The sequence below is a fragment of the Nerophis lumbriciformis genome, linkage group LG31 (assembly GCF_033978685.3).
Source record: "Nerophis lumbriciformis linkage group LG31, RoL_Nlum_v2.1, whole genome shotgun sequence".
NCBI lineage: Eukaryota > Metazoa > Chordata > Actinopteri > Syngnathiformes > Syngnathidae > Nerophis > Nerophis lumbriciformis.
The window spans coordinates 9,362,090-9,379,343 of NC_084578.2; the positions used below are offsets into that span (position 1 = coordinate 9,362,090).

The 17,254-nt window shown below is 43.2% G+C and overlaps 1 protein-coding gene across 3 annotated transcripts in view; it reads left to right on the forward strand.

Annotated features, from left to right (window-relative positions):
* The window catches only part of epb41l5 (erythrocyte membrane protein band 4.1 like 5), a 102,312-nt gene that overhangs the window by 40,052 nt on the left and 45,006 nt on the right, over positions 1 to 17,254 (forward strand). For all 3 annotated transcript variants that reach the window (XM_061926600.2, XM_061926599.1, XM_061926598.1), the window contains exons 7-12: positions 2,729 to 2,781; positions 7,831 to 7,951; positions 8,031 to 8,118; positions 13,242 to 13,330; positions 13,457 to 13,526; positions 16,913 to 17,082. In XM_061926600.2, the coding sequence (XP_061782584.1) occupies positions 2,729 to 2,781; positions 7,831 to 7,951; positions 8,031 to 8,118; positions 13,242 to 13,330; positions 13,457 to 13,526; positions 16,913 to 17,082 (591 nt within the window). The remainder of the gene's footprint in view (positions 1 to 2,728; positions 2,782 to 7,830; positions 7,952 to 8,030; positions 8,119 to 13,241; positions 13,331 to 13,456; positions 13,527 to 16,912; positions 17,083 to 17,254) is intronic.

A 17,254-nucleotide genomic window follows, 5' to 3' on the forward strand; every position in this document is an offset into this window, starting at 1 on the left:
TGACAAATGTTGCTTGGAGTGATGAATGATAATCCATACGACGTATAAACGGTATGGACGGCTCGGTTTGAAAAAAAGAAAAGCACTACCGATAAATGGAAGGACACTGCAGTACCTGCAGTCAGTGAACTCGTCCAAAAGATGGCGCCATAGCACAAACAATAAAACACCCTGTCCGTGTTTTTGCCTGTTTTTTTTAATACAATTATTTTTATTATTGCCGTCAGCGAAGAAAAATCCATAAGTTAGCCACTCCGTGGAGAAAAAGTAGAGGCTTATAGTCCGAAATTGACAGTAGGTAAATAGCATCTGACTGCTAAAACGATTAAATACTACCGTATTTTTCGGAGTATGAGTCGCTCCGGAGTATAAGTCGCACCGGCCGAAAATGCATAACAAAGAAGTGAAAAAACATATATAAGTCGCACTGGAGTATAAGTCGCATTTTTTCGGGGAAATGTATTTGATAAAAGCCAACACCAAGAATAGACATTTGAAAGGCAATTTAAAATAAATAAAGAATAGTGAACAACAGGCTGAATAAGTGTACATTATATGAGGCATAAATAACCAACTGGTATGTTAACGTAACATATTTTGGTAAGAGTCATTCAAATAACTATAACATATAGAACATGCTATACGTTTACCAAACAATCTGTCACTCCTAATCGCTAAATCCCATGAAATCTTATACGTCTAGTCCAGGGGTCGGCAACCCAAAATGTTGAAAGAGCCATATTGGACCAAAAATACAAAAACAAATCTGTCTGGAGCCGCAAAAAAAATTAAAAGCCATATTACATACAGATAGCGTGTCATGAGATATAAATTTAATTAAGAGGACTTAAAGGAAACTAAATGACCTCAAATATAGCTACAAATGAGGCATAATGATGCAATATGTACATATAGCTAGCCTAAATAGCATGTTAGCATCGATTAGCTTGCAGTCATGCTCTGACCAAATATGCCCGATTAGCACTCCACACAAGTCAATAACATCAACAAAACTCACCTCTATGTATCTATGCACAACGTTAAAAGTTTGGTGGACAAAACGAGACAGAAAAAGAAGTGGCATAAAACACGTCCTAGAAAGTTATACATGTAAACAAACTACGGTGAGTTCAAGGACCGCCAAAATTAGTGGGACAAAACGGCGCTCGCCAAATACTCGAATCAGTGAAGCATGTTTAATACAAACCGTGTGCTTTATAACAATTGGGGAGGTTTGTGTCATGTTTGTCCTCCTTCAGAAACCATGTTAACACAAAAAATGTGTTTTTTTCCCCTCATCTTTTTTCATACATTTTCGAAAAAGCTCCAGAGAGCCACTAGGGCGGCGCTAAAGAGCCGCATGTGGCTCCAGAGCCGCGGGTTGCCGACCCCCGGTCTAGTCCCTTACGTGAATGAGTTAAATAATATTATTTGATATTTTACGGTAATGAGTTAATCATTTCCGGTGAGGGTTGGACTCCGCCAAGGCTGCCCTTTGTCACCGATTCTGTTCATAACTTTTATGGACAGAATTTCTAGGCGCAGTCAAGGCGTTGAGGGGATCCGGTTTGGTGGCTGCAGGATTAGGTCTCTGCTTTTTGCAGATGATGTGGTCCTGATGGCTTCATCTGGCCAGGATCTTCAGCTCTCACTGGATCGGTTCACAGCTGAGTGTGAAGCGACTGGGATGAGAATCAGCACCTCCAAGTCCGAGTCCATGGTTCTCGCCCGGAAAAGGGTGGAGTGCCATCTCCGGGTTGGGGAGGAGATCTTGCCCCAAGTGGAGGAGTTCAAGTACCTCGGAGTCTTGTTCACGAGTGAGGGAAGAGTGGATCGTGAGATCGACAGGCGGATCGGTGCGGCGTCTTCAGTAATGCGGACGCTGTATCGATCCGTTGTGGTGAAGAAGGAGCTGAGCCGGAAGGCAAAGCTCTCAATTTACCGGTCGATCTACGTTCCCATCCTCACCTATGGTCATGAGCTTTGGGTTATGACCGAAAGGACAAGATCACGGGTACAAGCGGCCGAAATGAGTTTCCTCCGCCGGGTGGCGGGGCTCTCCCTTAGAGATAGGGTGAGAAGCTCTGCCATCCGGGGGGAGCTCAAAGTAAAACCGCTGCTCCTCCACATCGAGAGGAGCCAGATGAGGTGGTTCGGGCATCTGGTCAGGATGCCACCCGAGCGCCTCCCTAAGGAGGTGTTTAGGGCATGTCCGACCGGTAGGAGGCCACGAGGAAGACCCAGGACACATTGGGAAGACTATGTCTCCCGGCTGGCCTGGGAACGCCTCGGGGTCCCCCGGGAGGAGCTGGACGAAGTGGCTGGGGAGAGGGAAGTCTGGGCTTCCCTGCTTAGGCTGCTGCCCCCGCGACCCGACCTCGGATAAGCGGAAGAAGATGGATGGATGGATGGATGGAGTTAATCATTTTACACACAAGTCGCTCCTGAGTATAAGTCGCACCCCCGGCCAAACTATGAAAAAAACTGCGACTTATAGTCCGAAAAATACGGTAAATACTAACTACACGATTGCACATTTCTCTCTTTGTCTTGCTTTTTAACAGAAAGAGAGGCCCTAATATACATTTTAATGCTGACATAACGTTTGTGTGTGGCAGTCAGTAACCAGAGCCTGGCAGGAAGAATGCACATTTGCATATCTTGTGACAATATTTACAACCCTCATTCGTTTGGCTGCAATTCACCGGGAAACGTCTTGTGTTTTCAGGCTCGAGTGTCCGTTTGACACGGTGGTGGAGTTGGCCGCCTTCTCGCTCCAGGGTAAGAAAGTCGCGCAGGAATGTGGTGTTTCTCATTCAACATTTTGTGTGGGCAAAAAAAGATTGACTCACATCTTTTCACCTTGTCCACATGTCTCTCAGGGATTGTTGCTATCCCCTGGTGGTATTTTCTCCCTCGGGGGGGGGGCTTATAAAACATTAACCCGTGTGTCATTTGAACATAGTCACCTGACAGCATAATCAGACGACCAGTGGATTACAATCCTCAGGTTCTGTGAGCTCCCTGTTTTCTGACTCACCAAATCCCATGCTTCTTGTGAAATGCTCGTTAGGATCCGAAAATCCTCAAAATAATTTACGGTCGTTTATTGGGGTTGCATCTGCAACTTACCAGCAGGGGGGAACAAAATGAAGGATCAATAAATCATCAATTCCTAGTGTCAATGTACTTTGCATATTATTTCTGTAGTTGTTTCAAATGGATGGAAATATTAAGGAAACATTTTTCCAATCTTAATGTAAAAAATTATCATATACCATACACGTATATAACATACAATTCCCACTCAATGTGAATTTTTCCACACAACTGCAGTGTATTTTAGCGGCCGTGGGGGCTCTTAAAGTACCAGTAGAGTACTTTGTCGACAGCCATACAGGTCACACTGAGGGTGGCCGTATAAACAACTTTTAACATTGTTACAAATATGCGCCACACTGTGAACCCACACCAAACAAGAATGACAAACACATTTCGGGAGAACATCCGCACCGTAACACAACATAAACACAACAGAACAAATACCCAGAACCCCTTGCAGCACTATCTCTTCCGGGACGCTACAATATACACCCCCCGCTACCCCTAAACTCCATTTAAAAAAATAATGCACTTTGTGACTTCAATAATAAATATGGCAGTGCCATGTTGGCATTTTTTTCCCATAACTTGAGTTGATTTATTTTGGAAAACCTTGTTACATTGTTTAATGCATCCAGCGGGGCATCACAACAAAATTAGGCATAATAATGTGTTAATTCCAAGACTGTATATATTGGTATCGGTTGATATCGGAATCGGTAATTAAGAGTTGGACAATATCTGCAAAAAAGCCATTATCGGACACCTCTAATTTATGATATATACAGTATCTGATGTATGAAACCGAAAGACTCCCAACTAGAGATGTCCGATAATATTGGACTGCCGATATCATCGGCCGATAAATGCTTTAAAATGTAATATCGGAAATTCGAAAAAACAAATATGCACCACACTGTGAACCCGCACCAAACAAGAATGACAAAACACATTTCGGGAGAACATCCGCACCGTAACACAACATAAACACAACAGAACAAATACCCAGAACCCCTTGCAGCACTATCTCTTCCGGGACGCTACAATATACACCCCCGCTACCCCTAAACTCCGTTAAAAAAAAAAAAGCACTTTGTGACTTCAATAATAAATATGGCAGTGCCATGTTGGCATTTTTTTTTCCATAACTTGAGTTGATTTATTTTGGAAAACCTTGTTACATTGTTTAAATGCATCCAGCGGGGCATCACAACAAAATTAGGCACAATAATGTGTTAATTCCAAGACTGTATATATCGATATCGGAATCGGAAATTAAGAGTTGGACAATATCTGCAAAAAAGCCATTATCGGACATCTCTAATTTATGATATATACAGTATCTAATGTATGAAACCGAAAGACTCCCAAAGTTTGCGAATAAATAGATATGATTGAAATAGTATTAAATTTTCCAAACCATTTTGAAGTTAATTTAGGAATGTGGTCGCGTGTCGTAGAGGTAGGAACCTCAGATCCCTTCCCCACCAACAACAATACTCTAATCAAGCAGATTTTGTAGAGCATGAAATGATTACTTTGGGAAAAATTATGATCCTGAAACTCATATTTTTGATCCTGAATGTCTTTTTCTTTTTCTTTTTGATCCACAACTCCATAGTTGTTTTGTTTTTATACAAGAAGGACCACAAATTTGTGTATTTAAAAAAACATTCTAGTCTGCAGTTTTAACCTTATATATTTTTTTATGCATACAACAGAGCACAATCAGCCTTTCAATTGTACCGAAATGTACTGTACTGTAATGTTAAAGTTCTATTATCCCAATGTTATGATTGTAGTTTATCCTTCCAAAGTACCAACTAAGAAAATATAACTGTCCTGGAAACTGTTGACATTCTGCTCTTTGCTCTGATAACCTCATGTTTACTTTAAATGTCCGTAACAATGCACCACTAATGATGAAAATATATGAACTTATCTCTTACTATCTATGCACGACACTGCTGTCACAGCAAATATCACACACACTGTTGCCATGACCACAGTCTTGCTTGCACTTATTTCAAAATAGTTAAGTGTTTTCAGCAAAAGTTAGATGGCAGGAATTTGTAACCACACACACACACACATTTACAGAGTCACTGTAGGGTAAATGCCAGCTCATTAGTGCTCCCTCCTCTTTAGAGGCCTCGTAATCCTGCACTTTCTTTCTTTTTTCCCCCCTCACTCCAACTCTCCCTTTCCTATTCTCCAAATGACTTGACGATCATCTGTATGCTCAGGATTTTCTCACAGTTGAAAAAGCTACTATAGAAGAGGTTAAACCAACATTAGGACTTTGCAATCTGACCTATTTCTCCTCCCTAGAACAGATAAAACTGCTCCACTTGTTTACTGGAACTGGCTACCAGCTGGTTCTGCATCACATTTGTAATAGTTAGTGTTGTGAATTGTATTCTACTAAAGCACGTTTTTGTTTTATGTTGATAAATGACAGCGTACCGTATATTTCGGATGTATATTTCGTATTTAAAAGGCGCACTGCTGATGAGCGGGTCTATTTAGGTCTTTTTTCTGTCTTTGATAGCTAGTTTACTGACAGATATAAGTAAGAACTTTACACTACTTTGTATTAGAAATGGCAACAGCGGAGGATGAATGTCCCATAACAAGAAGGTAGAGAAAAATAAGAAGCTTATCGACTACGGTGTTGGCACGGACTACAATTGAGGACGCGCGCGCATTTTCAGGACTTATGCAGATCCAAATACAGATCAGCAGGTACCAGAAGGTAAGAAAAGTTGCTTTTGCATAATATTGCGAAACAAAACACCAGGTCTGCTATTAGGTGCTGTTTTGCGGTCCTTATACACACACCATGTGGTATAGCTCGGTTGGTAGAGTGGTCGTGCCAGCAACTTGAGGGTTCCAGGTTCGATTTCCCCTTTCTCCATCCTAGCCACTGCCGTTGTGTCCTTGGGCAAGACACTTTACCCACCTGCTCCCAGTGCCACCCACACTGGTTTGTAGGGACGGCGTGGCGCAGTGGAAGAATGGCCGTGCGCGACCCGAGGGTCCCTGGTTCAATCCCAACCTAGTACCAACCTCGTCATGTCCGTTGTGTCCTGAGCAAGACACTTCACCCTTGCTCCTGATGGGTGCTGGTTAGCGCCTTGCATGGCAGCTCCCTCCATCAGTGTGTGAATGTGTGTGTGAATGGGTAAATGTGGAAGTAGTGTCAAAGCGCTTTGAGTACCTTGAAGGTAGAAAAGCGCTATACAAGTACAACCCATTTATTTATTTATTTATTTTAAATGTAACTTAGATATTGGGTTTCACTATGTATAGCGCTTTCAGTCACTAGAGAAAAGCGCTATATAAGTATAATTCACTTCACTTCACCATAATAATACTCGTATGTTTAATGCGCCGACAATTCATCAAGCGGTGTGGCTTCATATCTTACCAAAATCGTACTGAAATCATTTTGACAGATTTTTAAGCACCATGTGTAATGTTCTATATTTTCAATGGAACATTTAAAGTTTTGGTTTTGTTTACTGCCATCATATTGAAGTTTACATGTACCGTATTTTTCGGAGTATAAGTCGCACCGGAGTATAAGTCGCACCTGCCCAAAATGTGTAATAAAAAAGGAAAAAAAACATATATAAGTCGCACTGGAGCCTATTAAACTATTAAAAAAAAACTGCGACTTATAGTCCGAAAAATACGGTACATGATGTAAGTATATATGTCATGTAATAACATTCATAATAACATGTAATATATACATGATGTAAGTATATATGTCATGTAGTAACATTCATAATAAGATGTAATATATACATGGTGTAAGTATATATGTCATGTAGTAACATTCATAATAACATGTAATATATACAAGATGTAAGTATATATGTCATGTAGTAACATTCATAATAACATGTAATATATACATGATCTAAGTATATATGTCATGTAATAACATTCATAATAACATGTAATATATACATGATCTAAGTATATATGTCATGTATTAACATTCATAATAACATGCAATATTTACCGTATTTTTCGGAGTATAAGTCGCTCTGGAGTATAAGTCGCACCTGCCCAAAATGCATAGTAAAAAAGGAAAAAAACATATATAAGTCGCACTGGAGCCCGGCCAAACTATTAAAAAAAAACTGCGACTTAAAGTCCGAAAAATACAGTATCTCTTATGTATGACTGCCATCTACTGGTCGCACTTATCATTACACCATGTACCAAAAAAAATTGCAGCGAGGTCAGTAAGCACAACCAGAAGTATGCCGTACATTAAGCGCACCGGGTTATAAGGCGCACTGTTGAGTTTTTTTAGAAAATTAAAGGATTTTAAGTGCGCCTTATAGTCCGGAAAAAATAAGGTAAATTAAAGATGCATCAATAATCGATTTTAGTCCTGAATTGTAATCGTAATTGAATCGTGACCTCCAATAAATAATATTAAAAAACAACTTAAAGGCTTGTCCAGCAATTTTTTCAAGGTCAGTAAGCAAACCAGAACTATGCCGCACTTAGGATTTTAAGTGCGCCTTATAGTCTGGAAAAATACGGTACTTATTGCAGGATGGCTGCGTATCTTTAGAGCTTGCACACATGAGAAATTGGCGATGTGGGGAAAAAATGACAAATACGGCCACAGTAAGAATATCATGCCTACTGACTTGACTTGCTGTCTGAATGAACAAGCTGATGTCGTGCTGTTTGTGTTTTCAGCTGAACTCGGGGATTGTGACCCACTAGAACATACCTTGGCCCTCGTGTCAGAATTCCGGTTTATCCCCAACCAGACAGAGGATGTGGAGCTGGCTGTATATAACGCATGGAAGGAGTGCAGGTTGGCCAAACCTTTCATCCTGTACACAAAAGGGGCTTGCAGGGATCGATTTTTTTTAAATTGTTGTTGTCATTTCCAGGGGTCAAACACCTGCCCAGGCTGAAATTAACTTCTTGAATAAAGCAAAGTGGCTTGAAATGTATGGCGTCGACATGCACATGGTCAAGGTAACTGACTAACACTCTTCTTTTCTTACTAGGGAGGGAGAAAAATAATACATTTTTAAATGCATCGCAATTCGGACATGGACGATTATAAAATCGACTAGTAAACATCGATGTATTTATTGTAAATAAAATAATGTAGACAGTTCTAAAATTTGTCTGACTGCAGCGAGCCACCTCACGGAGAGAACCGACCAGCTCCTTTATCATAGGGCACTTATCCATCCATCCATCCATCTTCTTCCGCTTATCCGAGGTCGGGTCGCGGGGGCAGCAGCCTAAGCAGGGAAGCCCAGACTTCCCTCTCCCCAGCCACTTCGTCCAGCTCTTCCTGGGGGATCCCGAGGCGTTCCCAGGCCAGGCGGGAGACATAGTCTTCCCAACGTGTCCTGGGTCTTCCCCGTGGCCTCCTACCGGTTGGATGTGCCCTAAACATCTCCCGAGGGAGGCGTTCGGGTGGCATCCTGACCAGATGCCCGAACCACCTCATCTGGCTCCTCTCCATGTGGAGGAGCAGTGACTTTACTTTGAGCTCCCCCCGGATGGCAGAGCTTCTCACCCTATATCTAAGGGAGAGCCCCGCCACCCGGCGGAGGAAACTCATTTCGGCCGCTTGTACCCGTGATCTTGTCCTTTCGGTCATAACCCAAAGCTCATGACCATAGGTGAGGATGGGAACGTAGATCGACCGGTAAATTGAGAGCTTTGCCTTCCGGCTCAGCTCCTTCTTCACCACAACGGATCGATACAGCGTCCGCATTACTGAAGATGCCGCACCGATCCGCCTGTCGATCTCACGATCCACTCTTCCCTCACTCGTGAACAAGACTCCGAGGTACTTGAACTCCTCCACTTGGGGCAGGGTCTCTTCCCCAACCCGGAGATGGCACTCCACCCTTTTAGGGCACTTATGTTCCAGTATTTCACACATTTTCATTAATGTAATAAATGTGATGGGATTTATTTTAACAGATTCCTTTTACAAAAGCACTGTTTTTAATAGTTGCATGTGATAAACGCGAGAGATGTCCGATAATATCGGCCGATAAATGCTTTAAAATGTGATATCGGAAATGTATGACTTTTTAAAACGCCGCTGTACGTAGGGAGAAGTACAGAGCGCCAATAAACCTCAAAGGCACTGCCTTTGCGTGCCTGTCAAATCACATATCTACGGCTTTTCACACACACAAGTGAATGCAAAGCATACTTGGTCAACAGCCATACAGGTCACACTGAGGGTGGCCGTATAAACAACTTTAACACTGTTACAAATATGCGCCAGACTGTGAACCCACACCAAACAAGAATGACAAACACATTTCGGCACCATAACACAACATAAAAACAACAGAACAAATACCCAGAACCCCTTGCAGCACTAACTCTCCCGGGACGCTACAATATACACCCCCAACCCCCTACCACCCCCATGAGCATGTCCCAAATCCCAAGCTGCTGTTTTGAGGCATGTTAAAAAAAACAAAAAACTTTGTGACTTCAATAATAAATATGGCAGTGCCATGTTGGCATCTTTTTCCATAACTTGAGTTGATTTATTTTGGAAAACCTTGTTACATTGTTTAATGCATCCAGCGGTGCATCACAACAAAATTAGGCATAATAATGTGTTAATTCCACGACTGTATATATCGGTATCGGTTGATATCGGAATCGGTAATTAATAGTTGGATAATATCAAGATATCGGCAAAAAAGCCATTATCGGACATCTCTAGTTTTTAATGTAACCTTGCTGCTGCCCTCTTGGCCAGCTCTCCCTTGGGAAAGAGATCTTTGATCTTAATGGGATTTTTCCTCGTTAAATAAAGGCTAAATAAATAAATATGCCGTCTTCCGCCCGATTGTAGCTGAGATAGGCTCCAGCGCCCCCCGCAACCCCAAAGGGAATAAGCGGTAGAAAATGGATGGATGGATGGATGCTTTTTTCATGAAAACCAAATAGATCTCATTTTGGCCGTTTTGTTTTGGTGTAATTGCGCCCATTTACCACCAGATGGAGCTTTGATAAGCGTAAATGAGAAAAATTGCCTTTAAACCACTGAAATGCAGTGAAATTGATCTTGTCAGTCCTATACGACACGGCCGATATATTTCTAAAAGACTTGAGTAAATTCAATAAACTCAACCAAGTCAGGTCTGCTCTCTCTCCCATTCTATCTCAGTAGACACTATAACAAATCTTGTTTTGTCTACTGTGTCAAAATCAATGCAGTCATGAATTATTGACCTATTCAATTCTGTTTCACTCTAACTTATTTTTGGAAATACTTTCTTCTGACTTACGACACGTTTATGATGAGATCCCTTTTGAGTCCTCGAAGTAAGTGTGTATAGCCCAGGGATCGGCAACCCGCGGCTCCGGAGCCGCATGCGGCTCTTTGATCACTCTGATGCGGCTCAGCAGCTTACTTGCTGAACCCCCCAATTTTCCCGTAAGACTTCTGGATTTCAGTGCCTCTCGCAGAAAACTCCCGGGATTAATATTCACCGATTTTCACCCTTACAGCTATAATAAGGGCGTGCCATGATGGTACAACATTTGGCGCCCTCTACAATATGTATTAACAACGTGCCAGCCCAACACTTGTTATACAATATACATCTTCGGTTTGCACACGTACGTTACAGCAAGGCATACTTGGTCAACAGCCACACAGGTTACACTGACGGTGACCATTTAAAACAACTTTAACACTCTTACTAATAATGCGCCACACTTTGAACCAAAACCAAACAAGAATGACAAACACATTTCAGGAGAACATCTGCACCTTAACACAATATAAACACAACAGAACAAACACCCAGAATCCCATGCAGCCCTGACTCTTCCGGGCTACATTATACACCCCTGCTACCACCAAACTCCGCCCCCACCCCAAGCCTGCTCCCTCACACATCAACCCCCCCAACCCCCTTCTCTCTGTGCGTCGGTTGAGGTGGGCGGGGTTTGGTAGCGGGGGTGTAGAATGTAACCCGGAAGAGTTAGGGCTGCATGGGATTCTGGGTATTTGTCCTGTTGTGTTTATGTTGTGTTACGGTGCAGATGTTCTCCCGAAATGTGTTTGTCATTCTTGTTTGGTGTGGGTTCACAGTGTGGCGCATTATTAGTAAGAGTGTTAAAGTTTTTTTTATACCGCGACCGTCAGTGTAACCTGTGGTTGTTGAGAAAGTATGCCTTGCTGTCACTTACGTGAGCAAGCATGTGGCTGATCAGGCACACTAATTGTGGTGGGCGCTATATGCTGTACCATCACGGCACACATGACGCTGACAACCGCTATTCATTTAAAACCCGCGTGCCGCACCAGCTTAAAAATTCCATAAAAAGGTGTGGGCAACGTGTCTGAGACCCCTGGTTTATACATAGCACAAAGCAAAAAAAACAACTTTGTATGCACTAGAGATGCGCGGATAGGCAATTATTTCATCCGCAACCGCATCAGAAAGTCGTCAACCATCCGCAATCCACCCGATCTAACATTTGATCAGAACCGCATCCGCCCGCATCCGCCCGCATCCGCCCGTTGTTATATATCTAATATAGACGATGCAAGGCATTAGTGAGGTTATAAAGCTTTTGCCTGTTAAAGAAAGGAGACTGATCCAATGCAGCACAGACATTCGCGTGCCACGCTGTCACGACCCAGACGCACACCAGTGCGCAATCATATGGGAGCCGCGCTGAGCGCACCTCCAAGCGCGTCTCGCTGCAGGCGACGGCCGGGTATATGGGCCCGACGCTCCAGCGCCATCCATTTTCAGGGCTAGTTGATTCGGCAGGTGGGTTGTTACACACTCCTTAGCGGGTTCCAACTTCCATGGCCACCGTCCTAGCTGCTGTCTATATCAACCAGGGTGAGCCCCACCCCTTTCGTGAGCGCACTGCGCGCGGAGTGACCCCTGTTACGCGCCCCCGGCAACAGGGGTGGCGGGCAGGTAAGCTGCGCGGGCGGAGCGCGCGGAGTGACCCCTGTTACGAGCCCCCGGCCACGGGGGTGGCGGGCAGGTAAGCTGCTTAACTGCTGCGCGTGACGCCGGCCGCGGCGAAGGCGGACGAGGCGGGGTGTCGGTGCGGTGGTGACCCTGGACGTGCGTCGGGCCCTTCTCGCGGATCGCCTCAGCTACGGCTCCCGGTGGGGCCCTCTCGGGGGAAGGGGCCTCGGTCCCGGACCCCGGCGAGGCGTCACTTCTCCGCTCTGTAAAAGTGTCCATCTCTTTTTTTTTTTTTTCTTCTGTTGTGGCATATGCAGCAGGTGCCTGCTCGTTTTTCGTATGTGGGTAACAACATTTAACTATGTATATATATTTCCGAATTGGTTTAACTGCCACCCGCCTGAATCTATTTAAAATCTAATTTTTTTTTAACCACCCGACCCAACCCGACCCGCGGATAAAATCAAATTTTTTTAAATTTCATCCGCCCGATCCGCGGATAATCCGCGGACTCCGCGGTTGTGCCCGCAAACCGCGCATCTCTAGTATGCAGTGTTATTTCATTTAAAATTTCAAAAATTTTTGCGGCTCCCATTGTTTTCTATACGGTAATTTGTGAAACTGGTCAAAATGGCTCTTTGACTGGTAAAGGTTGGCGACCCCTGGTCTAGCCAATCTTACGGTTGCACAAGGATTAATTAAACGATAAAATGAGCTAAATGAATTGCCATGTTCGTGTGCGTTTGTTTTCTTCGTCCCTTTATTCCAACCATACTGCAAGGGTGTTTGTGTGCATCGCTATCAGCACATGAGACATAAACAATTATATCATCTGAGAAATGGACATTGAAACAGTGTAGGTCTGACTTGGTAGGATATGTACAGCGAGCAGTGAACATAGTGAGATCAGAAAGCATAAGAACAGGTATATACATTTGATTATTTACATTCCGGGGAGGTGGGATGTGGTGGGGGTTAGGCCAGGGTTGTAGTTGCCTGGAGGTGTTCTTTTAGTGCGGTTTTGAAGGAGGATATACAAGTTAACTTAAAAAAAAAACTTAATATCAAAGGGAAATCTAATATTAGTTCACTTACTGTACAATTGAGATTGTGTAATTGTCCTGTATTCCTGTCTCATGTGCTTTCCCGTACATTGTTCCCACACAGGCACGTGACGGTAACGAGTACAGTCTGGGTTTGACACCCACTGGAGTTTTGGTGTTTGAGGGAGAAACCAAGATTGGCCTCTTTTTCTGGTATGTTTCACTATGACCTCATTTGTCGCCCTATTTGATGAAATACCTTGCATGTGATTTACTCGATTTCCTTTATCTTAACCTCCTGGGCCATGTTTTTGAATATTTTATTTTAAATTCCTGTAGGCCCAAGATCACTCGTCTGGATTTCAAAAAGAGTAAACTGACCCTTGTGGTGGTGGAAGACGACGACCAGGTAATAATGAAACACTTTTTACAATCTTAATCATTTCTTCCATCTCTACGAATTGCATTATTTTTGAAAATGAGCCCAGAAACATATGTGGGGTCTGACTTGTAATCAAGGGCTGGAGGAAATGCAATAACAACTGTTACATTATTTCAATTTAGAAGTAAGTACAGTGCAACCTCGATTTACGAACCGCCTTGGTTCTTGAAATGGGGGTTTGTACATAGAAAAGTTTGAATAGTGAAGCACATTTATCCATAAGAATCAATGTACATATGAAAAATAAGTTGCAGCCTTGACAAAAGTCCATATTGTACACTTTAGACCATACTTGCCAACCCTCCCGGATTTTCCGGGAGACTCCCGAAATTCAGCGCCTCTCCCGAAAACCTCCCGGGACAAATTTTCTCCCGAAAATCTCCCGAAATTCAAGCGGAGCTGTAGGTCACGCCCCCTCCAGCTCCATGCGGGCCTGAGTGACGTGTCGACAGCCTGTTTTCACGTCCGCTTTCCCACAATATAAACAGCGTGCCTGCCCAATCACGTTATAACTGTAGAATGATCGAGGGCGAGTTCTTGGTTTCTTATGTGGGTTTATTGTTAGGCAGTTTCATTAACGTCCTCCCAGCGCGGTAACAACACACAACAACAGCAGTCACGTTTTCGTCTACCGTAAAGCAGTTCGTCTGCCGTAAACAGCAATGTTGTGACACTCTTAAACAGGACAATACTGCCATCTACTGTACATGCATATAACATCTAGGGCTTTTAGAGAGTGCAGTGCACAACTGCGCACACAACAAGGAGACGAAGCAGAATGCATCATCAGAGAGGGTGTTCAGCATGGTTAGAAAAATAGTGACAGAGAATAGAACAAGGATGGACAATTCAACCCTTAACTGAACAACGAGTAGATGAGTGTTGTGTGTGTATATGTGTAAATAAATGAACACTGAAATTCAAATATTTCTCTTATTTTTATATATAATAAAATATAGGGACGGCGTGGCGCAGTGGAAGAGTGGCCGTGCGCAACCCGAGGGTCACTGGTTCAATCCCCACCTAGTACCAACCTCGTCATGTCCGTTGTGTCCTGAGCAAGACACTTCACCCTTGCTCCTGATGGGTGCTGGTTAGCGCCTTGCATGGCAGCTCCCTCCATCAGTGTGTGAATGTGTGTGTGAATGGGTAAATGTGGAAGTAGTGTCAAAGCGCTTTGAGTACCTTGAAGGTAGAAAAGCGCTATACAAGTACAACCCATTTATCATTTATTTATTATCATTGGTATCGGGACAACCCTACTTGGCGCGATCTAAAAGTTCATAAACCGAAAAGTTCACAACTAAAGGGTGCTACTGTATTATTTTAGCATCTCTATGGATAATATTACTTCTGCCAGGGCATACCATTGACAAAAAACAATATTTAACACCACATTCTAATTTTGCTCATAAAATATGCAAGATTATTTGGTAATTGCATAATGTAAAAAAACAGAGCTTTGTTAAAAAAAAAAATATATATATATATATAATTAGAGATGTCCGATTATATCGGCCGATAAATGCGTTAAAATGTAATATCAAAAATTATCGGCACTGCCTTGGAGTGGCCAAGTCACATAATATCTACGGCTTTTCACACACACAAGTGAATGCAAGGCATACTTGGTCAACAGCCATACAGGTCACACTGAGGGTGGCCGTATAAACAACTTTAACACTGTTACAAATATGCGCCACACTGTGAACCCACACCAAACAAGAATGACAAACACATTTCGGGAGAACATCCGCACCGTAACACAACATAAACCCAACAGAACAAATACCCAGAACCCCTTGCAGCACTAACTCTTCTGTGACACGACAATATACACCCCCCTAAACCCCGCCCACCTCAACCTCCTCATGCTCTCTCAGGGAGAGCATGTCCCAAATTCCAAGCTGCTGTTTTGAGGCATGTTAAAAAAAATAATGCACTTTGTGACTTCAATAATAAATATGGCAGTGCCATGTTGGCATTTTTCTCCATAACTTGAGTTGATTTATTTTGGAAAATCTTGTTACATTGTTTAATGCATCCAGCGGGGCATCACAACAAAATTAGGCACAATAATGTGTTAATTCCACGACTGTATATATCGGTATCGGTTGATATCGGAATCGGTATTTAAGAGTTGGACAATATCGGATATCGGCAAAAAAGCCATTATCGGACATCTCTATATATGATTGAAATGTGGAAAGTAGCTCCAAAGTCTCTCTGGCCCAAACTGAAATGAAAGTGGACTTTATGTTACGTTGCCCAGAGGCAAGTGTATATGAAGGAGCAGCAGCACTTGTTTATGTCCATCCTCCAAGTCTGTGTGGGAGCTTAATAAAGAAGCCTCCTCTCTGGTATTTCTGGTATGCATTATCTACGCACCACACACACACACACCCACACACACGCACACACACACACACACACACACACTGCACTGGCCTTGTAGCTCAGACCCCCTAACAGTGGTCTAATGTATTGTTTCCTGTACTCGCCTGGGTGCTTTGTCAACATGGCCTCTCTGAGTCAATTCTGTAGTAACATGATTTATGCTACAGTCCTCTTTTATTGTGTGTGTCTGCAAGCCATGTGACTCCTTGGAAGGTAAGTCTACCTGTCCGTAGATTATTACTGTAATGATTAGAGGTATTTGAGAAGACCCCTGTAAAAGCCAGACAAGCCAACTGGGATCATGTCTTGAGTGAGACAAAGTCAATTATTCAAGCCAGTGTAGATTTGACCCAGGAGTCAGTCAAGTGCTGATAAGGCATCTTATCAGTCCAGAAGTAAATATGCAACTCATTGCAGACTCCACGCTCACTCTGCCAAGTTAGACATTGTTTATTTCTGACAAATGTTGTCATAAATACCTGTTGGCGATATGTTGTAACTAGAGATGTCCGATAATATCAGCGGATAAATGCTTAAAATGTAATATCGGAAGTTATCGGTATCGGTTTCAAAAAGTAAAATTATTGACTTTTTAAAACGCCGCTGTACGGAGCGGTACATATCCGGTAAAACACGGACGTAGGGAGCAGTACAGAGCAGTTGCATCTCCCAGTCAGCAGCCCCTACCCTCTCCCCTCTCCCACACACAACACAGGAGTTGCAGCTAAAATGCTATGCCCTGCTTTTTGCCTGCAGGCACAACACAAAATGAATGAATGAAGCGTCCGTACACACAGACATGGCTGCATCTAAAAGTCTGTAAATCAAAAAGTTCGTAAATCGAGGTTGCATTGTATTCGCAGTTCGTACTCTGATCAGTGTTGAAATTGCATCCCGTTTCCCACCCGTTCCTATTTGTTTCCACTAGAATCTAACCCCACGCTAATCCTTCCTAGGGCAAGGAGCAGGAGCACACCTTTGTCTTCAGAATGGATCACCCTAAGGCCTGCAAGCACCTCTGGAAGTGTGCGGTGGAACATCACGCTTTCTTCCGGCTGAGGGGGCCTGTACAAAAGAACTCTGCACGCTCCGGCTTCATTCGCATGGGATCACGCTTCAGATACAGGTAGCACTCGTTAGAGCAGTGGTTCTCAAACTTTTTTTGTCATCCCCCACTTTGGACAAGGGGGAGTTTTCAAGCCCCACCTGCCCCCATCGCCCCAACAGAGCGCTAATGCCAAGCTTTAACATTTTCAAATTTATTGAACATCAAGTTGTATACATTCAAACTCAATAAC